The sequence below is a fragment of the Lontra canadensis genome, unplaced genomic scaffold, assembly GCF_010015895.1.
Source record: "Lontra canadensis isolate GAN:19392208 unplaced genomic scaffold, GSC_riverotter_1.0 scaffold45, whole genome shotgun sequence".
Classification (NCBI taxonomy): domain Eukaryota; kingdom Metazoa; phylum Chordata; class Mammalia; order Carnivora; family Mustelidae; genus Lontra; species Lontra canadensis.
Window position 1 is genome coordinate 14,876,697 of NW_022631039.1, and position 27,435 is coordinate 14,904,131.

The 27,435-nt window shown below is 58.7% G+C and overlaps 1 protein-coding gene across 1 annotated transcript in view; it reads left to right on the forward strand.

The window, feature by feature from the left end:
• Positions 1-27,435, forward strand: part of ADAP1 (ArfGAP with dual PH domains 1) — a 48,915-nt gene that overhangs the window by 11,116 nt on the left and 10,364 nt on the right. Inside the window, exons 2-4 of the mRNA XM_032872834.1 lie at positions 13,971-14,101; positions 18,312-18,403; positions 23,341-23,423. Of these exons, the coding sequence (XP_032728725.1) occupies positions 13,971-14,101; positions 18,312-18,403; positions 23,341-23,423 (306 nt within the window). The remainder of the gene's footprint in view (positions 1-13,970; positions 14,102-18,311; positions 18,404-23,340; positions 23,424-27,435) is intronic.

Consider the following 27,435-nt stretch of genomic DNA (forward strand, 5'->3'; position numbering starts at 1 on the left):
GGCACGCTCTCCTAGACCTTTTCATTTCTGGTAGCAGCGTCCCCAGCGTTGTGTCCGATTGTCGTGACTTGAGTCAATTTCTTAGTCCGTCCAGCTCAAGGTTTGCCGATTCACTGATCTTCTCGAAGAAGCAACTCTCGCTTTCTTTTATTTTCTCTCTTGGTTTTCTTTTCTCTATTTCATTGATTTCTGCTCCAATCTTTATGACTTCCTCCCTTCTGGCAGCTTTAGGCTCGTTTGTTCTTTGTCTGGTTCCCTCAGTCGTGAGTTCGGTGGTTGGGTTGACATCGTTCTTGTTTTATGACGTCAGCACTGATAGCTGCAGAGGTCCCTGTTAGCACCACTGGCGCTGCGTCCGTGTTCTGGTGTCGTAGTTTGTTTCCCTTCCTCTGATTTCATTTCGTCTCTAATTTCCCTTGTGATTTCTTCCTCGATCCACTGGTTGTTTAAAAGTGTGTCACGTTTCGGCACGTTGGGAATGTTCCCATTTTCTTTGTCTTGACTTCCAACTGCACCCTGTTGTGGCCGGAGAAGATGCTGCGTGCGAAATCTACCTTTTACAATCGATCTGCACTTCTCTGCGACCTCACGCGTGGTCGGTCCTGCACAACGGCATGACGCCCCACGGGCACGAGGGAGGAATGCGTGTCCCATCCCAGTCAGGTGGGGTGTCTGGTGGGATCTGGTTGGCTATTGTGTGACGTCCTCTGTTTCCTCACCCCTGCTGGATGTTTCTGTCCGTCACTGTGAGGGCAGCATCGCGGTGTCCAGCTGTCATTCTAGGCTGGTGATGTCTCCTTCTTATCCCACCGAGTTTTGCTTCCTCTGCTTTGATGGTGTGTCATTAGGCGCATACACGGAATCATTAGATCTTCTTGCTGTATCGAGGCTTTTACTCACATAGACTGTCCTCCTTCATCCCTTGTGGCCTTTTCCTGACTTAGTCTGTCTGTCTGATGTCCGTGCAGCCACTCCAGCTCCCTCCTGCTGGCTGTCCACGCGTAGTGTCCTTTCCCGTCCTTTGACTTTCAAGCCGCCGTGTCTTCAGATCCCAGTTGAGTCTCTCAGGGAGGCCAGTGGTCGCACCATGTGTTTCTGTCCATCCACCATTCTCTGTTGACCGGGGAGGTTCCTGTAATGTGAGCGCTGGTAAGGAGGGACTCCCTTCTGTCTTGTGCCCTGTGTACATGTGGCCTGCAGCTTTTTCTCCCTTGTTTGCTGCATTCCTGTCGTCTTCTGTGTTTAGTTTATGTGCACTGTTTGAATTCCCTCCTGATTTCCTTTTGTGTATTTTCTATAGCTCTTTTCTTCCTGGTTGCCATGGGGATTACATTTAACATCCTAAATTTATAACCTTCTAAATCGAATTTATAGTAGTTTAACTTCAGTAACGTGCAGAAACCCTGCCCCTGCACAGCTGTCTGCACAACCCCCTTTTGGTTGTCAGTGTCACAGTGTTTCATCTGTACACACTGTGTGCCCCAAGACATATAATTCATTCATTCATTCGTTTATTCATTAATTCATTTTTTTAAAAGTAATCTCTCCACCCAACTGAAATCAAGAGTGACATGCTTCCCTGACTGAGCCAGCCAGGTGCCCCATAAATAATAATTATTTTAAATGCATTAGTCTCTTAAGTTATGTAGAAAACAAGATCTGGAGTTATAGTAGTACTAAGTTTTACGTTAATAATTTTTTTTAATCAAATGAGTCTCTTGTATCGTGTAGAAAACCACTGTTTTATTTTATTTGTTTTAAAAATATTTTATTTATTTATTTGACTGAGATCCCAAGTAGGCAGAGAGGCAGAGAGGGAGGAAGGGAAGCAGGCTCCCCACTAAGCAGAGAGCCCAGAGACCCTGGGATCATGACCTGAGCCAAAGGCAGAGGCTTTAACCCACTGAGCCACCCAGGCACCCGAAAACCACTGTTTTAATACCATCGAATGCCACGTGACCACCGTTATGATGACACTAGCTTTCGTTGTTGGCCGTGTACTTACCTTTCCTGGGATCGTCGTTTCTCCGCGTGGCTTTGTGGCGCTGCAGCTCTGGTCACAGACTCCCTCAACTCTTGTTTTTCTGGGAACATCTCGATTTCTCCCTCACATCTGAAGGACAGTTTTGCCAGAAATAGGATTCCTGGTTGACAGTTTTTCTCCTCTGAGCACTTGGCACATATCAGCCAACTCTCTTCTGGCCTCTGAAGTTTCTGATGAGAAATCTGCTTCTCATCTATTTGAGGATCTCTTGTGAAATCACATCTTGTGGAAACCATCACAAGTGGCTTTCCTCCTGCTGCCTTTGTGATCCTTAGGTCTGGGTTTTGGATGCCGAACTGTCATTTTCCTCGCCGTGGGGCCTCTTGGTGTTCACGTGGCCTCATAGAGTTTTGCACTCACGTCTCCTCACACTGTGATTTCTTCATATCTTCTCCCTGCTCCTTCCTCTCTCACTTCCCCTGTGTGTCCCACGCACATCACTTGGCTCCTTACGTTCTGTTCACTTTTCTTCCATCTTTTTTGCCTGTTCTCGGCCTCTATAACTTCCATTGTCCTGTCTTCAAGGTCACTGATTCTTTCTCCTGGCTGCTCAGATCTGCCTTTGAATCCCTCTGGTGAACTTTCTACTTCAGTTACTGTGCTTTTACATCCAGAAGTTTTTTTTCTGGTTTCTTTGTAGTGTAGATTTTCTGTCTTTATTCTTATTTCCCTTTTGTCTGTACATGGTTTTCTTGACTTTCTTCCCATATGGCATTTGTTCTTCAAGCATATTTACAACTTTTTTGAACATCTGTGTAATAATATCTACCACTAAATCCTTGTCGGGTACAGATTCTGTTCTTCCATTCCTTTGAATGGCCATGCTTTTCTCTTTCTCTGTATGCCTCGGGATTGTTTTTGTTGGACACTTGAAACTAATAATGTGGAACCTTGGAAATCAGATTCTCCCCTCTTCCCAGGGCTTGCTGGCTTAGTCACTGTCTTTGTTTTGTTTTCATTGTTATGGACTCCCTGCCAGGGATCAGCCTGAGGTGTAAACTTAATGTCTTCTTGGGTCTTTTCTCCCCTTATTTATTTATTTTAGAGCGAGAGCACATGAGCGGGAGGGGCAGAGGGAGAGAGAAAATCTCAAGCAGACCGTGCGCTGGGTGTGGAGCCCGGCACGGGGTTTGATCCCATGACCTGAGATCATGACCTGAGCTGAAATCAAGAGATGGAGGCCCAGCCAACTGAGTGCCCAGATGCCCCTTCTCTGGTCTTTTCTAACCTTTTCTGTGGTCATTTGTAAATGTTTCCTGTATGTGCAGCTGTCTTGAGTGCCCCAGTCTTTAATGCCTGGCTTCCAAGGGTGGGGGGCCCAGGCCTTTAGATCCTTGGAAGTCACTTGAGCTGGAGGGGAGTGGCTGCCTCCCTCCTAGGCACTGGCAGCAATCTGTGAGCAGAGCACAGACCTGATACCTGGAGGACAGGGTCCTCACTGCCCGTCCTGGCTCTTGCCAGCTGTGTATGGTTTCTTCAGGAGCACTGCACATCTGCCTGCCAAGGACCGGGGACCCAGAGGTAGCTGGTCCCGAGCTAGGAGCTGACACTGGCAAGTACCTGCAGTTTACCATCCACCCTTCCCCTGGTCCCAGATTAACCCGAGCTCCTTCTACAAGGTCCTGTGTCTTTCTCTAGAACATTCAGCTCTTCGGGCACAGGCTTTGGTGGAGGGATAGGTTGTACACGGTGTGATGGGGGAGGGCAGAGAAGACAGGGTGATGTGGAAGGAGACGGGCGTGGACTAGTGGTCCCCGGTGTCAGAGCAGACCGTGGGTGAGCGTAGGTACTGAGGGGGCAAGTGTGGGTTTACTGGCAGTGGCCATGGTTAGGGTGTGGTCCTGGGGTGTGGTTAGGTCTGGGGCTCCCTGAGCAGGGAGATGTCACCAGAAGGGGATGTGGAGATAGGTGGGTGAGAAGACCCTGGGGTTTTTGGTGCTGGGGTTATCCAGAATTCTCCGCAGAGGAGGGGAGACAGCTCCCCCAGAAGAGGGGTGGGCAAAGCAGGTGCAGTGACCCCCACCACTGTGAGCCATGAGCTTTGTGTGCTCAAGGGAGAAGCAAGGAGGCGAGTGTGTCCAGAGAGGAGAGTGGGGGACAGGCTCACCAGCAGTGTGGCACACGCAGAGCCTTAGTGCATGCTGTCAGGGTGGGTCCTGGGCTGACAAAGGTGAGGTAGACGCTGGGAGACCATTAGGGGTCTCTGAGTCGTCCAGATGAGAGGGGACAGTGGCTAAGTCTAGCATGCTGGCAGGGGTACAGTGGGAAGTCCAGTCCTGGATATGTTCTGAAATTTGAGGAGCAAGATGTGCTGGGACATGGGGTGTGGGGTGCAGGATAGGAAGAGACGGGGACACTCTGGTTTAGAGCCCAGGAAGAAAGAAGAAGGGAGACCGGGAGCTGGTGTGAGGGGCTGCAAGTGAGAAGTTGCTACAGACCATGAGCAGAGACTCGAGCTTGAGGAATGTTTTGGAGAAAGCGGCTGGAGGTAGACAGCAAGTAGCCAATAACTGATGATGTGCATATTTTTTATTACTGTTTTTTTTTTTTTATTCCCTGAAGTGAAATTCACGTAACATAAAATTGACCATCAAAACCCAGCAGAGTCCAGTGGCTTTTAGAACATTCCCAGTGTAGTGTGTGACCACCACACGCACTCAGCTCCCAAGTACAGTTTTTGCAACCAGGAGATGAGATGGGGAGAGGTGGTCCAGAGCCTGGCGGTGGGCAGGAGGAACACCATGGGATGGGCGGGCCGGTGCACACTGCCCAGCCCAGGAAGGACCTGGTGCCTCACCTGCAGGCCACTGGAGTCTGTGTTGGGGTGGGAGGTGCAGAGGATGCAGGGGCCATGGGGTCAGGAGAGGGGCTCCAAAATCTGGCAGCAGGTGCCCTGAAGGGGGTATTCCAGGGAGGGGACAGAATGTGCCAGAAGCAGGCAGGAGGGGAGGGTCAGGAGGGAAGTCTGGGGAGAGAGGGACATCCTTCAGGGGCTCACCAAGCCCCTGGCCCATAGATCTGTGGATGGCCCCCCTCTTTGGTGAATCCTTGCAGTGTGTGAGGTGTGGAAGCAAACACCCTCCACCCTCCCACCCCGCATCTGTGCCCTCCTCACTCCTGGCCTCAGTGTGGGATGGGCAGAGTTCTCAGGAGCCGGCCACAGGGCCCTGCCAGACCCATGCTTCCAGGAGCTTTCCCTCCTCCCTGCGGGGCCTTGGTTGGGGGTGACACTGCCTGCTCAGCCCAGCCCGGCCCCAGATGTGTCTCACTTGCCCAGATGTCTCTCTCTGCTCCCGGAAATGGTGAGGGGCTGGGTCACCTCCGCACTCCCTGGGAGAAGGCAGGGGAGTGGGGAGGAGGAGGCAGGGGTGTCTGGGAGGAGCTGGGAGAAGGCTGGCGGCCTGGGTCAGAGTCTTTCCTGGCTGGCAGGTGTGATGTCACCCGCTGCACGGAGGGCAGGGCTGTGGCCTGGAGGTGTGCCGGGCAGCCCAGTGTCACTGGTGTGGTCCTGGGGCTGGGCAGGAGTAGAGATGTGGACTCACGCCTGGCCCCTCTCTGCCACCCCTGCCTCTGTCAGCATCGCCTCTTTCTGCCTCCCCCAGACCAGCACATGCCCTGGGGTGTGGTCTGTGCTGGGGGCCACAGGCCCTGGAGGCCCACTCCAGGCCACTGGGTGAGGAATCCCCAAGGTGGGATCCTCTGGTGCCCAGAGAGAGGATGGGCAGGCTTGGGACAGCTCCCTGCATTGTGGGGAGGGGGTGTGGCCAGAGCAGAGCCTGGAGTGGCATGGGGGCCCTGCTGCCTGGGGCTGGGGGTCCTGGTGCCGGGATACCCCCGCCCACCGCCCTCCCGCCCTGGAGGGGCTCTGAGCTCTGGCGCGTAAGGGTATGTAGCCATGCAGACCCCTCATGCCTAGAGCGTCTCTCCAGGCTCCGATGCGGGGCTGTGGGTGTGCACGCAAGTGGGCAGACTCGGCTGAGCTCGAGCAGCCCGAGAAGAAGCCACAGGTGCAGCCCTGTCCATCCTCACTTGGGGACCTCCCGCCAGCCTCTGTCTGGTCGGCTGTGTCCCCCCACCACCCGAGTGTGCACACAGATCCGCTCTGGAGTCCGGACCCTCCTGAGATTCTCCCCGGAGCCTTTCTTAGGGAGGACAGTGGGGCTTGGATCCCAAGCAGTCCGGGCTCCTCCATGAAAAGCAGGCACCCTTCAGGAGGAGCTCCTGCTCCAGCCCCTGATTCCTACAGGGGTACTGGGGCTGCCCTGTGACAGGTGAGGGCGTGTGTGGGGCCAGCTTACCGGCATTCCTCTCAGCTGTGTCCCATGTGATCCCAGAGAGGTGACCACTTGTGGCGGATCTCTGCTAGGCAGGGGCACCCGGACCATTAGCCTGAGGTTCACGGGAACCACAGTGGGTGCACAAGGTCACAGTGTCCTGCTTGCGTGAGCCAGCCCAGCCCCCGCCCGCTGGTGCCTCCCCAGCACACGCCTCTCCTGGTGGCCTTCAAGTTGGTGCAGTGTGGGACAGGATAAAGACGCCCCTTCCTCTTCCGCTGGAAGGCTCAGAGCCTAATCAGGTGTCAACGGGCACTGGGGAGCCCTGCCAGCAGCCGGCAATCCCCATGACCTCCCATGAGCAGTGGTCTTGCCTGTAGACCTGGCCAGATGGCCCAGCGGGGGAGACCGCTTCCACCCCCCAGGATTCATCTTCTCCCTCCCCTGCCTGGCACCTGCCTGTGTCACACCCGTGAAGGAAGGTAGTTCAGGGTGGTGGGTGGTGGGCTCTGGAAGACCAGTGCTGGTCTGCTCCAGTCTGCCACTGGGTGACCTCAGGCAAATGTCTGACCCTCTCTGGGCCTTATTTGCCTCATTCTGTGCAACACCACTAAGGGCAGGCTCGGCCTTGGCTGGAGCTGTGGGACCAGGTGAGCCGAGGTGCTCAGGCTTTAGCCCCCAGGGAGCATGATGAGGTGGCAGTGCGCCTGCCCCGGGTGGACGGGATGGCCAGGGAGGCTCTGGAGGGTGCCCAGGACATTCCTGCTTCCTTCTCCAAGGCCAGGCCCCCACAGCAGCCAACAAGGCCCCCAGGTGCCCACTGGATGTAGCCTTTGGGAGAGTGTGGCTGTGGGTCTGGGAGAGGGAGAGCGTATCTCACAGAGGAGGCAGGTTCCTGCCGACCCCACAGAGCATGGGGCCCCGGAGTCAGAGGCCCTGAGTTTTTTGCTCCTCCAGGCTCTGGGGGAAGCCTGGGGCCCTGGAAACAGTCACTGCTTTCTTAGATTCACCCTTCTGGTGGTGTGATTTACACACAACAAAATGCACCCCTTCCAGGAGTGCCAGGGAGCTGGGAGGAGAGCACGGGGCCTTCGCTGCCACACGCCCTGTGTCCCTGCCCCGGCGGCAGACAGATTTCCCTCTGCCTCTTCTTGTCGCTGAGAGGGCTGTGTTCTTACCCAGTTGGAATGGTCCTTTGCGCACTTTGGACCCACGTCCTCTATCAGATATGTGATCTGCAACGTTTCTGCCCGTGTAACTCGTCTCCATCAGCGTCTTTCCAAGAGCAGATCTTGTCTCAAAACTCTGATGCAGCTATCTTATTTGTTTATTTGATTCTGTTTTACGTTTTCTGTGACCAAAAAGTCTTTGCCTAACCCAAAGTCAGATTTCTTTTAGAAGGTTTTCAGCTTTGGGTTTTGCCTTTAGCATGATGATGCATTTTGAATGACTTTCTATGTATTCTCTTTGTATATTACATTTGTATATGGCAGGAGGCCTGGATAGAAGCTGTGGGTTTCTGACGTCTAACTGATGACGGTTCTTTCTCCACTAAACTGCCTTTACACCTTCGTCAGGAACCCGTGTGGATCTATGTCTGGGCTTTCTATCCTGTGCCATTGATCTCTTTATTTCTGGGCCGATACTGACGATAACTCTAACTTTACAATAAATCCTAAAACCAAGCAGTGTTAGTCCTCTGTTTTTGTCCAAAGTCATTTTGGCTACTCTGGGTCCTCTGCATTTGCATACGAATTTTAGAAACAGTTTGTTAATTTATATTTTAAAAATCCTGCTGGAATTCTGATAGGCATTACATTGAGTCTGTAGATTAATTTGGAGACAATTGATATCTTAATGATATCAAGTCTTCCAACCCACGAGAGTCCTCTGTCTTTCACAACATATTTAGGGGGTCTGAGACCTTGTCATGGTCAGTGTGCTGTTTGTGTATTTACCCGAGGTATTTCATTTTTTTTTATGCAATTATAAATGGTGTGGTTAACTTTTCACTGTAGCAAAATACATATAACGTGGAACTTTCTATTTTACTCTCTTTTAAGTATACAGTTCAGTAGCATTTAAAACATTCTCGTTGTTGGTCAGCAATCTCCAGAACGTAAACGGTTCGGTTTCCAGCTGCTTGTTGCTGAGAAATACGAATATTGTTGCTACTTATCTTACGTCCTGCAGCCTTACTGGTTCTAGTAGTGTTTCTGTACAAGCCTTCAGACTTTCTACATTGATGATCATGTTGTGTATAAATAAAAGAGGTTTTATTTCTTCTTTCTCAATCTGGAAGCTTTTTATTTCTCCTATTGCTTTAGTGCCCTGACTAGAAGCTCCAGTTCAGTTCTGAATAGAAATATTCACTCAGGACAGACGTTCCTGCCTTGGTCCTGATTTTAGGGGAAAGCACTCAGTCTTTCTCATTCTCTCTCTCTCTCTCTCACTCCAGTAGGTATGATGTCAGCTATTTCGTAGATGCTGTATAACAAGTTGGGAAAGTCCCCCTCTACTCCTAGTTTTCTGAGAATTTTTACCAAGATGGTACATTTTATCACGTGCTTTTTCTGATCTATTGACAACAGTCCTATGGTTTTTCTTCTTTAATCTGTAAATACGGTAATTTGCACTGATCGGTGTTCAGATGTGAAGGCAGCTTGGCATTCCTGGTACCAAACGCTGTTGGTCATGGTTTTTATCTTCCTTGTATATTACTGGGAATGCAGATCTCCTTGTGGGCATGTTTTCATTTCACTTTGCTAAATACTGAGGAGTAGAACTGCTGGTTGACAGGAGAGAGATGTTTAATTAGGTGGGCAACCACCACGCTGTTTTCCAAAATGAGTTGAACCCACTTAGACCCGTGCGCGTGCCCCCGGGGAGCCCCAGCTGCCCCCATCCTTGTCGCTGCACATCGGTCCTGCACATCTTAGCCCTTTTCGTGGGTGCGGAGCAGCCTTCCGTCCCCAGAGCTTTTTAAAAAAGGCACACGCGTCGTCTAGTGTCTCCATTTCTTAAGTTCAGGCTTCCTCGAGCCCTCCTTGGAAGCTGCCGCTTGAGTCATGGTTGCGGGCATGTGTGCCTGTCCCCCTGCACCCAGGCTGGGTGGGCCTGCGGGTCCCGGGGCAGCTGCGGGATGCTGGGGCAGGTTAGAGCACCTCCTTCGGCCTAGGAGCCCTGTTGTCAGATGAGTATTAGCGGGCACTGTTCCCTGCCCCCTCTGGTCCCCTGCCTCCCTGGGGCTCACATCTGTCTCACTCTTCTCTCTAACACAGGGCTTGGCAAGTGTTTTCTTAAAGGACGAGAAAGTAGACATTCCAAACTCTGCTGGCTACGCCTCCTCTGTCACAACCACCCAACTCTGCCATCCTGTCACAGAAGCAGCCCCAGACAAAGACGTCAGTGATGGGCGTCGCCGTGTGCCAATAAAACTTTATTTACCGAAATAGGCCCGAGAGCCACAGTTTGCCAATCCCTGCTGGGGTGCTCGGGAAACGTCTTCCAGCACAAAGACCACCTTGTCCCAGAGCCTGTGCCTAAGGATGGGGGGCGGCTGAGCGGGAGTGTTTGGTGGTCTTGGTTTAGCCCGTCTCAGAATTCTCACACAAGTCAGCGAAGGCTGTGAGGAGAGAGGCCCCGGCTGGGGGGTTCACACTCAGAGCAGATGTTAGCGAGTGGTGGAAAGTGGGGTCTCTCCTGCACCCTATTGGTCACTTTCCCAGTTGGGCTCATTCTGCAAGTTGCCATTATTGTCCCATCTCACAGAGGAGCAGAGTGAGGCCCAGAAGGGCTGCTGCTTGCCCAAGACTCCATGCCTGCTGGGCCTTCTGGGCACAGCTGTTGACTGAGCAGCTTTGGTGGCAGTTTCTGGGGAAGACAGGCGTAGGGCTGCCTGGTCATTCATTTTTCACGAGCACTTGAGCCCCTGGTTCTGGCTAGGTACCGCACTGGGTCCTGGAGGCGCCCGCAGTGAACGGGGGGCAGACTGTTAGCCAGGCCGGCGGCTGTAACGGCCTCACAGCTCAGAGACTGCACCTACTGTTTGCTCAGAACACAGTGCTTTCCAGAGGGACCTGGTCCCTCTTCTCTGGAACCTCTCTGCTCCAGGGAGTGAATCAGGCCTCCACCCCCACCCCCGCCCGTCAGCCAAGGATGGGGACACGGAGTACCATGGGTGGGCGATGGCCATCAGCCAGGCCTGGAGGACCACAGGTCCCTCTGATCCCATTCCACAGGCCAGAATCACGGCCTCATCGACTTCCATGAGGTTGGGGAGTGTCGTGCACTGTGACCCTGGGGAGGAGGGGCAACAGACGTAGGTGAGCCCCAGTGGTCTCTGCCACAGCCCTGCGCTCTGGGAGGGCTGGGGACGTGAGCCTCTGAAGCGGGTCGGGCCATATGTGCCGCCCTGGGAAGATCGGCATTAACTGAGCATTGCGTGTTCCAGGCCGCTCCCGCTGTGGTCCGTGTTTGAGTGGTCTCAGTGTCCTTGATGGAGTGTGTCCACTGTGCAGAGGAGAAACTGAGACACAGTGCAGTGAAGTCATTTGCTTTGGGACACACAGCTCGGAAGAATGGGGTGGGGGTGGACCCAGTCTGTCCGGCTCAGGTGTCAGTCTGCTCAGCTCTGGAGCGTGTGTGACAGGGGCTATGGGGTCCTCCCTGGTCAGCGGCCAGTGTGGCCAGTCGGAGGGGGGGGTGGTGCTCAGGCGTTTCTCTTGTGAGTGTGAACAGGGAAGGAGCCACAGGCCCCCAGTCTGGCTTTGGGAGGACACCCACTGCCCTGCCCCAGTGTGATTTTCTGCCGGGGATCTGCTGCTTGGGCCCCCGGCTCCATGTCTGGCCACTCCTGCTGGTGGCTCACTGCTGGAAGGGCCCATTCTCCCAGGGCAGCAGTGCCAGGGGAAGGGTGGGAGCGGCCCAGAGCCCTAGCCCGGCCAGCCCACCTGGGTCTTTCCCGCTCACATTCCCCAGACCAGAGGAGAGGCTCATGGTGGGACAGCATTTTCTTGAAGAGGGAGTGGCTCCTGGGGCCCAAGGAGGGTGGGTGTGCCCAGGCATCCAGTCCAGCTGCCGCGGGTGGGCTGTGGCCGCGGGACGGGGGTTACATGGGGCAGGGGCCTGACATGGGAGAGTACCAGGGGCTCTGGTGTGCCCCTTGGCCACAGCCAGGCGTTTTCTTGAGAATGATACCAAAATGCAGGGGATGTGTCTTCTGAGAGTGGGGGATCGAGGTGGATGGTTGGTTCATGCAGAGCCCTGGACCCTTGTCCTGTTCCCTGCGTGTCCTTTGCGTGCTCCCTGCATGTTCTCTGCATCCCCAGGTTCCTGTGGAAACTTGGGTCACGTGTGGGGTCTTCACGTGTGTCTGTGTGCTGCTGAGAGCACTGTGGCGGGAGGCTGGTCTGTGGCTCTCTGGCCCCCACCCAGCCCTCAGGGAGGCATGGAGCTGGGGCACGTGACCTTCTCCCCACCCGATCTCCCCTACTGCCCCCTCTCCGGGGTCCCCTGCCTGCCCGTCCTCCCTGTCCTGCGAACCTCAGTACGTTGGAAGCCTAGGTTCTGGCTGCAGTCAAGCCCTGTGGCCAAGATAGCTCCCTGGGTCAGTGCTCAGGGCAGCAGGGTGGTGTCCTGTCCCTTAGTGTCCCCCAAATCGTCACCCTGGGCCAGTGGGAGGGAGCTCAGGGACATGGCTGTGGGGGCCGTGTAGACACCTGGGACCGGGCTGCTGGAAGGGGGCCCAGATCACATTGGGTGCCTGACCTGTTTGCATTCTAGGGGTCGGGACAGGCCATGCTCACTTAACAGACAAAGAAGGTCCACACCAGCCTGGCAGATGATGTGAAGAATTGAGAAGGGCATCATAACGGGGGACGCATGAAGGGGCCTCCAGCTGGTGGCTGGGGCCCTGCGAGGGGGACATTTGGACAGAGTGGAGCAGAGGAAGGGGCCGGCCAGGCGTTGGGGGCTGGAGCAGTGCCTGGGGAGGAGCCAGGAGAGGTGGTGAAAAGTCCCCGGAAGGTCCCAAACAGAAACTGACAGTGATGCGATGCTCTGGCTTCCTGTGGGTGTGGGTGGAGCAGGCAGAGGGGCTGTGGGGGGGACAGCAGGGGTCGGGGGTGGATGGTGGGCATGTCCAGGAGGGTGGGGGGGATGGGCCGGTGGTCAGCCCCGCCCCTCTGCTCACAGCTCTTCTGAGCAGGGCAAGGCCCCAGAACCAAGGCTGAGGCCTCGGGCTCCCTGGGCTGGCCCCAGTGGAAGGCTGATGTCAGCCAACCCCACACAGGGTGGAGGCGGGGACTGGGGCCCCAGTGGGTCTCAGAGCGCCAGCCTCCAAGTTCCTGGGCAGGAGCCTGTGTCTGTGCGTGGGGTCACTTCCACCCCTCAGCCCCCCAGACTCACCAGGAGTCCCACCCTGCACCAGCCGCCCCACCCCCTAAACACGCTTCGAGGTGAGGGCTGGGAGGATCCCCAGCCCCCATGGACAGGCGGCCCGTGGGGCTCGGCAGGGGGCCCACCGGTGACGTGGCTGTTTTTCTCCTGAAACTTCTCTATTCTGGGGGCCACTTAGAAGCGACCTGCCTTCCTGGCCTCCACTTCCTCTGCGGGACCCCAGAGCAGGTCATACACCCCATGGGTGTCACAGGGCTGGGGACAGGGACGCTGTGTGCTCGGCTGCCAGGTCTGGAAAGTGAGCAAGGCCTGTAGCCACCAGGACCCCTGTGCTCACTGGCCCTCATGTCCCTCTCGGATCTCACAGCAAGCCCACCCTTGTCTCCTCAAATAGGGAGGGAGGGAGGCTGTGGCCCAAGGCCAGGGCCAGTGCCCTGGGGCCACTGCAAGGCCAGGGCTGGGGCCGGGCACCCCCAGGGCCAGAGCTCTAGAAAGCAGGGGTGCCTGGTGCCCCAGCCCCTAACACCTGTGCACACACACATGGGCACACACCCTGTGACACGCCTCTAGCGCACACACGGGCACACCCAGACAGGCATACACCCTGTGACAGGCCTCTTGCACAGTGCTGAGACCTGTGGGCCGGCCTTTGGTGTCTGAGGAGAGGCCTCGGGTTCCTGGCCTCTGGGTTGAAACCAGCCTGAGGCAGGAGAAGCTTTTTTTTTTTTTTTTTTTTTTTTTTTTTTTTACGAGTGGAAGGTGCTTCCCTCCTTCGGCCCCCAGCCCCACACTCAGTTACCAGTACGGGGTGTGCCATGTTCCACTGCTAGCCCAGGTCAATGGGAAAAATCGCCAGCATGCTTTCCCCTGGCCTGGACCCAGGGTGGGCCACGCGGCCATCTGCACCCGGCACGTTGCTGCGCACACAGGTTCCTGATGCTTTTTGCGGTTGAGTGAGATGTCAGGGTGTGTCCAGGTGCATGGCCAAGCCAGTGTCCCTGTCATGCCTGACATGTGGCGCCAACCACGTGGCATCATCTAGCACGTCTCCCACGGCCACGGGTTGTCCACCAGGGTGTCTGCGGAGCTGGCAGGCGGGAGGGTCCTCGTGTGGGACCCGAGGCCGTCAGCCTCCGGGATCTCCTTGCCAGCCCCCCTCAGCATAGATGGGGAGACTGAGGCCAGAGAGAGTCCCGGCTGTACCTCATTCCCTGGAGCGGAGCCTCCCTGAGCATCTGGCCTTTGCCTTCCAGATCCCGACTGGGCTTCCTACACCTTGGGGGTGTTCATCTGTCTGAGCTGCTCTGGGATCCACCGGAACATTCCCCAGGTCAGCAAGGTGAAGTCTGTCCGTCTGGATGCCTGGGAGGAGGCCCAAGTGGAGGTATGGGTGTGCGAACAGGCGGGGCCGTGGCAGGTTGGGGCAAGACCCTGAAGTCCTGCTGCTCACTGGGTTCCCTCAGCCCCAGCCCCACAGCTCAGACACCCCAGACGTGCTCGTGGCTGCTCACTGGGGCCAGTGCGCTGGGGCAGTGGGGGGTGGCGGTGAGGGCAGAGGGGTGAGAGGGAGGGACCGGGGAGGCAGAGGGGAAGAGGGGTAGAGGCACAGGGTGGGGGGAGGGGAGGGGGTAGAGGGGGGATGCGTGGGAGGGACGGGGATAGGGATGTGAAGGGGGATGGGTGGGGACTGAGGGTGGGGGGAGGGGGAGGGACTGGGGGGTTTGGGGACAGGGCAAGGGGGGAGGGGGCGGCCTGTGGGGGTGAGACGTGTCCTGTGCCTTTGGCACCCAGGTCACCTGTCTGCGGCGCACCACTTGGCGGCCCTCCATGTGTTCACAGGCCGCTGTCATTAAGGTCACCTGTAGGACATTTCACCCTGAGAAAGGAGCCCGTGGCTCTAGCCGTCACTCGTCTGCTCTGCATCCCTGCAGATGTGCCCACTGTGGGCATTTCTGTGGAAGGCATCAGGCACTGGGGGGCCTTGGGGGTCCAGCTTCTTTCACCAAGCTCCCCGCGTCCAGGGTCGCCGGCGTTCTGGCTCATCTGGGCTTCGCTCCTTTTATGAGGGGATGACGTCCACTGTGTAGACAGACCTTGTTTTGTCTGTGACGAGCCCCGGGAGGCTTCCCTGAGGCCGTGTGCACACAGGGAGCGTGTGACTCTATGGGGGACCCCCAGGTGGCCGGCCCTGAGGTGCCCCTGAACATGGGGTTCCTCTCCGCAAATGCAGATCTATTGAACCGGATGCCTGGAGGTTCAGTGACCCCCCCAGGCAGGTGCTCCTGTGTCCCTGCAGGACCACAGGCAGCTCCAGGAAGCCTATCCCTGCATGTGGGAGCGCAGGGTCCAAGGCCACGTGACTGCAGTCCCCGCCCTAGTGGCTTCTGTGCCTCCCCCACGGGAGACCCTTTGCAGCATCCCTGCACACTGGCCCCTGGGTCCCTCCTCGGCTGTGTTCCTGTGGGGTCGTCATGTGGCATTTCTGGGTCTTGAAGGACACTGAGCACCTTGTGACATGCTTTAGAGTCTGTGGCTTTCTCTGCACGCACTTGGCCCCTTGCTTTCTCGTGTTCTTCTATATTTGGGGATTTAACCCTTTGAGGTGGTAGTAGGAGACAGTGTTTCTGGGTCGTCTTTTGACTTTGCTCGTGCTGGGTTTTGCAGTGGAAACTTGTTGACTTTGATGCAGTCTCATCTGTTGGTCCTCTGTGGTTTTCAGGGTTCTAGGGTATTTCGATGGGCCTGTGCTATCCCAGGCCGGTTTGACTCATCATGGCATCACTGAGGCGGAAGGTGTATGCCATGTACGGTGGGGGCTTCACTACCCCCCACGACTGCACAGTCACCCCCACTGCCCGAGCTAGGAAGATTTTCCCCAGACAAGTCCCCCCAGCCCCTCCCCCTCCCCCCCATGACTGCCGCCCGGCCCACGCTGGAGCAGGAAGGTGTGCTTTCTGTCCTGTCGCTGTCCCCTGCCTGTGGAGCACCACGTGTCTGGGCGTCATCCACAGGGTGGCAGGTGTCCCAGCCACACGCCTTTCTGTCGCGGAATAATTCCTGCTGTGTGGGCAGACCATGCTCGGTGATGTACCCACCCATCGGCGGTGGCCGCATGGGTCCTCTGTTTTCCACTGCCGTGAATAATGCTGCTGGGAACTGCCCTGGGCCAGCTCGGCGCAGCGTGGCTGTGTCTGGTGGGGACGAGCCAGCCTGCCCGGCACGGAGGTAGGGGCCCGCTGGCGCTGCAGGAAGGTCCTGGTCCCCCCCAGCCCTTCACGGGCTGGTCTCCGATTCCAGCCTCCCTCATGGCGCGGGTGGGCCCTGCTGTGGCCTTGACTTGGGTCTCGCAGGCAGTGAGCGGTGGGGAGCAGCTCTTTCAATGCTTGTTGGCCGTCTGTGTGTCCTTCGGAGACATCACCGTTCAGACCCTTTACCAGCTTTATTTTTTAAAAAGTATTTTTATTTATTTATTCGACAGAGATCGCAAGTAGGCAGAGGGGCAGGCAGAGAGGGGGGAGGGAAGTGGGATCCCCGCTGTGCAGAGAGCCTGACTTGGGGCTCGATCCCAGGACCCTGAGATCACGACCTGAGCTGAAGGCAGAGGCTTAACCCATTGAGCCACCCAGGCGCCCCCCTTTACCAGCTTTAAAAACAGGTCGTCTCTCTATTCTGGAGCTAGGAGCGTTTACGCAGGATCCTCTCTATGTTCTGGACTCGAGTCCCTCATTGGATCCGGTATTTGCAGATAGTTTTTCTCCTTCTGTGGGTTATCTGTTAACTTCCCTTTTGAAAGAAAATGTTTGCAAAGCTAAGCGTGCCGTGTATGTACTCCAGGAGCTGTAGGGGTATGTGTTTTGTTACTGAGCTGAGAGTCACATAAACCCACCATGTTAGTGAACAGCCCAGTGGCACTTACCATGTTCATGGGTGGGGCAGCCCCCACCCATGTCTGGCTCCACGTATCCCCAGCACCTGCAAGGAGACCCAGTGCGTGGCCCTCCGGCCCCGCAGCTGCCCGGCTGCATCCTGCGTCTGGGCAGACGCCCCTTCCGGCCACTGTGCGCCAAGACAGCCACGCACTGTGGCCTTCAGCGGCTGGCGTGTCCCATCTATTGTAATGTTTGCGCGCCCTCGACAGCGTCCCTCGAAGCACAGAGGGGTTTAACTTTGATGAAGTTCCATTTTTTTTTCTTTTGTTGTTTGTGCTTTTGGGATCACCTCTAAGAAACCATTTCTTAATCCGAAGCCAGAAAGATTTCCTCCCGTATTTTTCTAAAGTAATTTCTTAAAATTATACCACGGTTTCCATCTACTACTCTTACTATTTGATTTTGGAAATCACGTCTTTGATTCAGCTGGAGCTTATGTGGCTGAAGGGTTGCGTCCAACAGCACTTTTTCTTTGCTGGTTTCCCAGTTTCCTCCCCAAACTGTCTGTCAGCAAATGGGCCCCCCCACCCCCCGTTGATCTGTTTCTGGACCTCTTACTGGTGGCATTGATTCAGCTCTCCAGTCCGTAACAGGTCTTAGTATCTGGTAGGAAGAGTATTTGCAGAATTTTTTGGAACATTTTTGCTTGTTAATTTTGAAATGAACTTTAGAATCATTGCTAGCTTTAAAAATTTTTTTTTTTTTTTGACAACTTCAAAAACCACATAGATCAACACCAGGAGGGAGCGTGTGTCCCACCCTTCCGAGGCACGTCTCTGTGCAAGATCTCTGGGGCGTCCCTTGGGGGCGCGGATGTTCTATCTCTGTGGAGACTTTGAGCATTTCTCATGAGACTGGCTCTTCCATATTTTGCCAAGATCTTGATTGAGGTTTTAAGATAGAAAAGCAACTGATTTTGAAATTCTAATTTGGTACCAGCCTTTTGCTGAAGTGACTTATTGTCGGTGATTTTTCCCAGTTGACCCACTTGGGTTGGCCATGATCACGAATCGATCATCCTCAGAGCTCAATGCTTTTAGAAGAAGGCTTTCTTTTGGGGGTGGCGGTGTCAGGAAGGAGGCAGGATTGGAGCAGAAAGAGTTCCCTCTGCTTTCCTTGTTTTTGAGGCCACCATGCATCAGGCCCCGCGGGTCCTCTCCCTGTTCCCCATGCCAACCCAGCCAGAGGCATCTGCTTCAACACACCTAGCACTGCCCCCAGGGCCTTTGCACCTGCTTTCCCCCCACTTCTTGTGTAGTACCTGCTCCAGCTTCCTGACTCCTGCCACTCTGACTCCCCCTCAACCTTGGGGGAACACAGACCTTTCTTCCCCAGGCCAGTTTCCATCTCAGGGCCCTCACTGTGCCCATTACTCAAGGGCTGCCTATGGGGTGTGGGTCAGAGGAGTGGAGAGCGGGCCTTGCATGAGGCAGGGATGGGGCTGCGTGGGCTGAGGGAGCAGCTCTGCAGCCCCGGGTGCTGTGAGGAGCACACGGCCCACCCTCCCCAGAGCCCCTGGCAGAACTGCAGATGCTGTCACTGAGGCCACTGCAAACTGCTTTCCCTGGGGCAGGAGGGGCTGGGGGGTTGCCAGGGCCCTGGGGACGGCTGGCCCCTGCCTTGGACCTGGGCTCTGGGAGCACTGACGCCATCCTCCCTCTGCAGTTCATGGCCTCCCACGGGAACGACGCTGCGAGGGACAAGTACGAGTCCAAAGTGCCTCCCTTCTACTACCGGCCCACGTTTTCCGACTGTCAGTAAGTGATGGGGGTCTCTCCGGGGCTGGTGTCGGAAGGACGCACCGGGAGGGGCAGTGGCTGCTGCTTGGGAGCTGGGGAGGGCGACCAGGTCCCCAGAACCTGCCACTGGGATGGTGGCTGGTGGCCGGAGGGAGGGAGGGAGGGAAGGGAAGCCCTCCCTTTGGGTCTCAGCCTGGGTCTCCAGGGGCCTCGTGTGCCCCCAGGGGGTCAGAGGAGGACACTGAGCAGCTCAGGATGGTGTCCAGCCCTGTCCAGGCACCCCTTCTCCCAGTACTTCTCGACCTCCCGGAATCCCCTCCCTCCCTGGGGGCCACCCCCCAGCACAGACCCTGCCCCTTGGGCATTCCCCACAGTCCCCGACTGCCCTGTGTCTCCTGGCCAGAGTCCCGGTGGCTCAGCCACAGCTTGGAGACCCAACGGCCCTTTTTGGACAAGGGTGCTTCCAGGGCCCAAAGGGGTTGAGTGAGTTTCCCGGGGTGACACAGAGCCCAGCAGACAAGCTGGTGAGAACCTGGGATGTGGGCTGGACGCTGGGAATTCCTTGCTCCTGTCCACCTGCCTGAGGGCGGGTTTCTCCTTGGAAAGGAGGGTGAGGACCTGGCCCACCTGCCTCCCGGGCCGGGGAGATGCTGCTGCTGGCTGCAGGGTCTCTGGAGACAGGACACCTTGCCAGGGACCCACCCTGGTGCAAGTACCGGGTCACATCCTGAGCCTCCCCCCACCACCAGCCACTCCTGGACTCAGGGGGAAATCAGAGCCCGAGGCCCCGCCTGGCCGTCTTGTTCCGAATCAGTGAGGCTGGGCAACTATTTCTGCAGCCTGATTTCGTCACCTCGGCCGCAGGCTGTGCTTTGCGGTCTGCCTATCTGCATGTGTGCCCTGTATCTCCCTTTGGAGTGGGTGACAAGGGACAGCCTGACCCCAGGCCGTGTCCCGGCCAGGACGCCCGGCAGGTGCCTCTGTGTCCTGGTCCCCGAGACGAGCTCGCAGAATCCGTCCCTGCGCCGTGTCCAGGTAACTGGGCAGCCTGGGAGGGAGCAAGCGGATCCCAGGCAGTCCTCGCCTTCCAGAAGCCTCCATGAGGTGAAGGTTTGTGGGAGCTGAGCCTGCCACTGTCCCCACACTCAGTAGGTGCTTAGGTGTGCCCAGGCCAAGCTCCCGAGGCCCAGGAGGACGCAGATGCCTACAGGGCTGGGGTCCAAGCCCCTTGCAGGAAGCGCTAGTTGATTGGGCAGCGGCGAGGCCGGTGCATGGTAGCCGACACTCGGAGCTCAGTGTGGGGTGCCCTGCGTGGTGGGAGGTGTCATTTGAATGCCTCTGTGCAGCACCCCCCAAAAGGGCACTGTTGGAACAGGGGTCTGCCGCGGGCTCCAGGGAGGCCCCCTGGGGGTCCTGAGGACAGAACCATGGGATGTGTGCCCTCCCCCCACCTCCCATCTGGGACTTGGAGCCCACGGGCAAGAAGGCTGGGGGACAAGGTCATGTTCATGTCAGGCAGTGACTCAGAGAGAGGCGGGGACCTGGGCCCCCTTCCTGTGTTCGCCCCACTGCCCTCGGGTTCAGCTCTGGCGTCGCGGGAAGAAAGTCAGCAGGGCGCCTCTCGGTTTTGCTTCTGCGGCGAGCCCGGCCCCCCTGCTTTCCTCGCAGGGGCCTGGGGGAAGGCTGGAGCCCTCGGCGGGCAGGGCTCCCAGCTGGACGGGCCTGTGTGCTGGCTTCCTGGGGCCAGGGGGACGAGAGCCCAGCTAGGTCGGCTCGCACAACAGAAATGCACCGTCTCACCTCCTGGGGGCCAGTGGTCCAGGTGTGCGGGGCTCTAAGCCCAGGAGGGGACTCAGCTGACGCGCCCCACTTGGCTGTCCTGTGTCTGTCCAGACCCTCTCTCTGGGGTCGCCCCCATTTTCTGGCCTGACACACTGCAACTCGCCAATCCACAACCGTCTTCCTTCCAAACGGACCCATCTGCAAGGGGCTGGGACTTAGGACTCCAACATAGTTTAGAGATCGGTGGATGCAGTTCAACCCATAACGGTCTCAGAAATCCGGCAGATGAAATGATAGGTCTGCGTCCGCCTTGGAGTGTTCAGAGGGCGTGGGCGGGGCACGGTGGGTGGGGCTTGGTGGGCGGGGCCGTGGGCTCACCAGGTGGGGAGGGTGTATGGTCAGTTTCCCGGAGGTACAAAGGAAGGGAAAGACACTACCGGGATGAGCTATCCACCCTGTGGAAGGGGAGACCGAGGCACCAAGGGCAGTGACCTCCCCAGGAGGGAAGGCCCAGGCCTGGGACTTTGGGCAGAGTGTCCTAGAGCATGGGACTCAGAGGCTGATGGAACAGCGGCAGGAGGGCAGTCAGGAACGGCGGTCAGACGCCTACACCCGACACCATAGCCAGTAAACAGCCACGTTTTTGTAGGGGTCCTGCTGCAGCTTCAGGGGGTTGGGGGGACGGAAGGGTCCGCTGCCTGTCTGGCGCTGGGGGCACCCCCGACGGGCTGTGTGAATGTGGGAGGTGGGCTCGGGGCGTCAGAGCAGGGCAACTCCACGGCGGGGCAGGGTTGGGGGCCACTACACACCGGGGCGGTGGTCACGTCACTCAGCTGGCCGCCCCCTGCCCTCCCAGCTCCAGGCTACCTGTCTAGCCCACATCCCAGCTCCGTAGCTGCTCTGGGTTCAGGGGACCCATGCTGACCCCAAGACCCTGGCGGGGAGGCAGTGAAGGCTGTTCCCCCTAAGCTCCCAAGAGCACAGGGTGGGTCTCAGGTTCAAGAGCAGCGTCCGCTGGGGCTCTGGGGCTCCCTTGTCATGAGGCTTGGTGGAGAGTGGGAACCCCCTTTGATGCTGGTTTTCCCTGGTGGAGGAGGCGGGGCCAGATGGCTTCAGGGTGTCACCCTGGCCATGTCGGGGCCCCTGGTGACTGAGAGGTTCGGGATCGGTGTGCCGAGCAGGGTGGGGACTCCCCCCTGGTGGCTGCTGCCCGGGCTCCCTCCTACTGTGGCTGAGAGCCTCTGTGCCAGGCTCAGGCGGGGCCTCGGGGGCCGGTGTCCATGCAGAGGCACTGGCCTGGGCCCTTGTGGGTGCCCTGCGTGACAGGGTGTGGACAAGGCCATGGAAGGGCCATTAGCTTTCTGCATCGCACGACATGCCAGGACTTGGCTCGCACATGTGTCTGAGCAGCCGGGCATGTGGGTCCTGTGTTACGGAGAGGCAGGTGTGGGAGGTGACCTGGGGAGTTGAATGGTGTCCCCCAACGGGCAGGTCAGGTCTGAACCGCAGGACCTATGAAGGGCCCTCATCTGGGACCAGGGTCTTTGCAGATGAATTAAAGGGCCTGGAATGAGGGCATGCAGGTTTCAGGTGGCAGAGTTGCAATGGCGAGGGTCCTCAGAAGAGGAGGGAGGGGTGCTGGGACCCAGGGAGGGTCTGCTCAGAGATGGGCTGAGACTGAGGACCCTGGAGGAGGGCCTGGTTCTGCACCTGACCTGGGGACTGGGGACCCAGGAGATGGTAAATCCCAGGAGAGGGGCTCAGGAGGCGGCTTTCAGAGGCCCCTGGGAGCGCCGGTTGCCGGTGGCCCCAGGACCATGTGCACGCTACAGAGCTGGGCCCCCAGAGCCTGGTTTGGCCGCACGGGCCCCGCATGAGGCCTGAGGTGGCCCATGTGCTGCATTCTGTGTGCCTTCCTGGGTGGAAACAGGGGCCGTGCTGGGGTCCCAGACACACCTGGGTGTGCGTGGTTCAGAGCCGGAGGACCCTTGAGGTCTTGAGCGATCTCTGTCGTGATGCCTGCTAAGCTGACATGACTGGGATGTAGGAACGATGGCCAAGACCGCTGTCTGGGGACGGGAGGGGTTGGCACAGCTGTGAGAGTTGGAAATGGGGGCCCGGGGGCTGCCAGTGGTGCTGAGCTGGGGATCAATGAGGGTCTCGTCAGCACCAGAAGAGCCAAGACAGGGGGGCCACGGAGGGCTCTGAGTGGCTTCAGAGAGCAGACCATGGGGGTGGCCCGGGTCAGGGTGGCGGCAGGGACGGGACGCCGAGCCCGAACCCTGGGGTCTGCCAAGGTACAGGGCGTAGAGCGTGAGGAGCTGGAGCCCAGGGGTCCATGGAGGGGCCGGGGGGGTGGTGGCCAGGGCACAGCAGCCCTCCTCTGCAGCCACTGTATCCTACCTGAGGGATACAGCCTGAGGGAGGCCTGGGGCGGGGACTGCAGGGGACTGAGCTGCGGGAAGACATGGGCACGATGGGCGAGTGCCACAGCGAGGGTGAACCTTAGACGCTCTGTGCGCCAGCTGGTCACAGAAGGCCACACCTGCGGCCACACAGCCCCGCCCACACGGCAGGGGCCTGTGTACTCTCCGGGGTGATGGTGGGACCACCTTGGGAGGGACTGTGAAGCTCTGTATTTGAGCCTTCAGTGACTGCATTTGCTCATATGTGAATTAGGACTTTTTAAATTTTTGTAGCAGTCTCTACACCCAACATGGGGCTTGAACTCCCAACCCCGAGATCAGGAGCTGCTCACAGCAGCGACTGAGCCCCCAGGAGCCCCTAGAGCTGATGTGTTTTCAAAGATTTATCTGTTTACTTTAGCATGTGAGCTGGAGGAGGGGCAGAGAGAGCAGCTCACGCAGACTCCTTGCTGAGCTAGAGCCCCCCCATGCAGGCCTCCATCCTGTGACCCTGAGATCGTGACCTGAGCTGAAATGGAGTCAGATGCCCAACTGACTGAGCCCCCCAGGCACCCCAGGGCTGACTTTTTTTTAAGGAGAGCTTTTAGTAGTAAAACTATTTGATTGGCAAACAATTTTAAACATGAAAGCTGGCAGCCCTTCAGCTCCCCCTTCCGGAGGTGGTGGACACGCATGTTGCCCACGGGGCGCCAGCAGCCTCCAGGAGCCCTGAGGTCCAGCCCAGCATGATGCTCTCTCTCCTCCCAGACTCCTGCGCGAGCAGTGGATCCGGGCCAAGTACGAGCGGCAAGAGTTCACCCACCCGGACAAGCAGGAGCCCTACTCCGCAGGTGAAGCCCGGCACTCTGTGCCCCTGGTCTCTGTGCCTCTCCCTCTGGCCCTGCCTGTCTGTCCCTGTCCCTGGGTCTCTGTCTCTGTCTCTGGGTCTCTGTCTCTGTCTCTGCCTGTCCTTCTGTCCCTGTTTCTGTGTATCTCTCTTTGTCTTTGTTCCTGTCTCTTTGTGTCTCTGTATTTCTGTTCCTCTCTTTTCCTCTGTCCCCCCTGGTCCTGGCACTGCCAGACTCATTTCAAATCTGGAGGATGGGCTAATTGGTCTGGGCCCATGTCTGGTCCTTCTGACGCCAAGCTGGGTGGCCTGGTGCTCAGGTCCCACAGCCCTCAGCAGCCCAGCTCAGACGGGGCAGGTGCCATGGGGATGGCAGGGCTGCACTGGGCACCCTGGCTGGTTGGGGAGGTGGCCCTGTGCTGGGCTGTGTGCAGGGGGAGCAGAAGCTGGTGGGAGGGCCTGGGCCCAGGTGGTACGGAGTGGGCGCGCCATGGGGTCCAGTCATGGAGGCTGGGAGGTGTGATGTAGGCCTGCCTCTGGGTCCTGGAGCTGCCCTCTCGGGAAGAAGCAGGGTCTGGGTTCCAGAAGTGGGGGGTGCACACAGGGCAGCGGCACTAACAGACCTCTTCCCTGCATGATTGGGTCCGTTCCAGGTGCGAGGGCCTGTGAGGGCCAGGTGTCCCCCTCAGCCTCCTGCCTCTGGAGCTCTGGAGGTGGTACTGACCCCATGACTAGCTGGGGTCCTTCCTGCCTCACTGTCCTGGGTCTCCCAGTAGAAGGCATTCCTCTAAGCTCCTGGTGCCATCAGCCTTCCACAGGCTCCCTCTTGGGCAAGAGTGAGATGTCAGGCTGGGGACAGAGGGGACTGCAGGAGGGCCATGGTGGTAGGCCCTGAGCCAGGGGCTCGGAGCCGTGGCTTTTCTGTCAGCCCCTCCAGCCCTCCGGGGCTCCATCCCACCTGCTACCACCCAGGTCTGCATCAAGCCACCATCCTGTGGGGAGGTGCCCCGCTGGCCCCAAACGGCTGCTCATGGCAGAAGCCTCCCTGGTGCCCCCCATGTGCCCTCCTGGGGCCCCACACCCCACAGCCTCTGAGGCCTGGCCAGCCAGGTGCATCTAGACCCAAGGCCTGTGCAGCCCAGGGGTAGAAGGGGGCAGGCCCCCAGCCCCACGGAGCTCCCTGCCGCCAGCCCCAGTCCGGCGGAGGGGAGGAGCAGGAAACCCCCGAGGCTCCCTGACCCTGCGGTGCCTCTTTGCGGGCTCCCCCCGCCCCCGACCCAGCCCTGGGAGACGCACCAGGGGATTCCTGTGGGCACTTGCTACCGTCAGAGCCCTGTCCCAGGTCGGGGCAGGACATGCCCACCTGGCCCCGCAAGTAGGCCCGCCCCCTCCCACGAGGAGGAAGGGAGACGACCTCAGGAATGGCCCCTGTCCTGGGAGCCATGTGAGGCCCACGGCTTGGAGAGGCCTCGGGGACCTGCAGGGGGCATGGTGGGCATGGGCCGTGCCACCTACAGCTTGTCCCGCCGGGCCTCCCGGGAGCAAGGGCTCCAGGCACCAAAGCTGGATGCGAGGGCAACAAGACGGGTCACAGAGGAAAGGCTGTGAGCTCTGCCCGTGGCAGGCGTGGGCCAGGGAGGGAGGAGGGCTCAGCCCTTCTGACAGGAGAGGGAGGTCCACAGTCCGAGGAAGAAATGGGTGTGTGGGGCCATCAGCGGGCAAAGGACCCAGCGGGGCAGGTGTGGTCCGTACCACGCCAGGCGCCAAAGTCCAAGGAAGCTGTGGGGGGGTGACGCGGAACGTGCTCACCTGGAAGCATCTTCCCCTGGACGTGCCCTGGGCTGGAGGAAAGGGCCCGGCTGGCCGAGAGCTGCCGGACCCGCCTCCCCTGGTGTGGACGGGGCGCCGGTGCCCGGACTGTAGCGTTCCTGCCCAAGATGCACAGGCTCGCCTTGGCCTTGAGACGCCACACAGACCCCACCGGAGGAACGCTGAGCAGAGTGACTGACCAGCAGTCCTCTGGGGCATCAAGGTTGAGAAGCGGCCGGCGTGTGTGCTCAGAGGCATCGTGGGGCAGACGGGAGTGGGGGTAGTAGTGTCATCAGGGGTGACTGCCCGGCTTGGGGCCCTGCCGTGGCTCCTCTCAGGTCGTGCGCATCAGAGCGCCGACAGGGCAGGCATCAGCTGGTGTCAGGGAGCGAGGGCCATGGGGAGGCTGCAGGGCCCGGGGCTCCACGGGGCACCAGCCTGGTGCACCCCGCCCTCGGCCAAGGTCGCGGGTGTGTGGAGAAAAGCACCCCCCCCGCCGCCCCAGCCCAGCTCACAGGGGTGACCCTGGAGACAGCTGCTCCTGGCTCCCTCCCCACACTGCCCCGCCTTGATCCACAGCCTCAGTGGCGGCCTTTCACAGACCAGACAATGCCCCCTGTTGTCCCGAGGGCCAGGCCGCCTAGGCCGCCCCCAGTCACCAACAGACACAGCATTTCCTGCCGAGGTTTCAGACCCCCTCCCCCTGCCTCCTGTCTGTGCAAAGCCCGGCTGGTCCCAGAGTTGCTGCCCAGCCCTGCCTTTGTCCTGAGTGTCTCCGGGGTGGGGGTGGGCAGAGAGCCTCAGAGGGCTGCGGGGCCAGGGCTCCCTGAGGGACAGAGCCCGTCCCTGCCCTGTGTCTCAGTTTCCCCTTCGGGGTCGTCGTTGGAAGCACTGATGTCAGGTGTGGGGTGCCCAGTGTCCCTGAGGCATCCCTGGGGTGGCTGGGGCAGGTCTAGTCAAGGGAAGGTGCTGTGGGGTTCAGCCAGATGTGCTTCCCCGCCCTCCCCCTACTGGATTTGCTGTTGGCCACTTCCTGGCGGAGTCTTCTGCGTGGGGACCAGGTTTGGGGCACATGGACTTGGCCATGCAGGAGGTTGTGCTGGGCCCCTATGTCAGCCTCTCAGGGAACAGAACCTATAGGCCTGAAAGTAGGCCCTGGTGCTTCTGGGGAGGATCAAGGTGGGCCTCAGTTTCCCTGGTGTCTCCCCAGGTCCTGGCTCTACGCCCAGAGGGCACCTTTCAACCCGGTGTCCCCTGGCAGAGGCCGCGTGGCATGGGGGCCCGTCTCTTGCCCTGGGAGGGCGACCCGTGGTGTGAGCCACCCAGGGAGCCCTCCTGCCCCACAGAGCAAGGCCACATGTCCCTGCTCCAGTGAAGAGATCAGTGTATAACTTATTCACGTAAGGGACAGGCCACGTATGAGCTCCGTCCCACGTGTGGGGGATGGGTGTGCGAGCCGTGACGGAGGCAGGTGTTGTCAGCTGCCGCAGCCCCTGAGCGGCTCCGTGCCCGAGTCACACCTCTGCTGGTGCTGTTCCATGGAGCCAGCTGCAGGCGACGTGGGCCGCTGTGCCGTCCCCGTGGCTCTGTGCGGGGTCGGAGGGTTGCATTGTGGATGAGGTCCACAGCTGGAGACAGTGGGTCGCGTCCAGTGCGAGCCACTCGGGATACAGGCTTCCACGTGAACATGGGTTTCTGGGTCGTGTGTGAAGCACGTGGCGGTTCCTCGTTGATTGAGACGGGGTCTCGGAGCGACCCCACCATCCTGCAGGGCCTCCGGCGAAGGGAGCGCCGTGCCTGTGTGCGTGCCTGCACCTGGGGCGGGCTGTTTCGTGTCAGGGTTTGGCCATTTCTGGGGGAACAGTGGCCTCCGGTCCCCACGGACGGTGCTGAGGTTCCTTGTGCTTCCTCCAGGTGCTCCTCAGGTGGGCTTCCAGGAGGAGGCAGCCGGGGAGGCCCCAGGGAGCAGGGCGGCCCTCCCAGCTCCCAAGCAGGTGGGCCTGGCACGCGGTGGGTGCTGGCTTGTGGTAGGGCCCGGCATGTAGTAGGCGTGGCACACCGTAGGTGCTCAGCGAGTGCGGAGTGAAGCATCTGACCTCTGCCCCGGACTAGCCGTTCCTTCGGGAGGAAAGGAAATGGCCCAGCTGCAGACCTATGCGTCAGGAGGCACCGCTGGGTCCTGTCCAGTGCGGGCTGCTGGGGGAGAC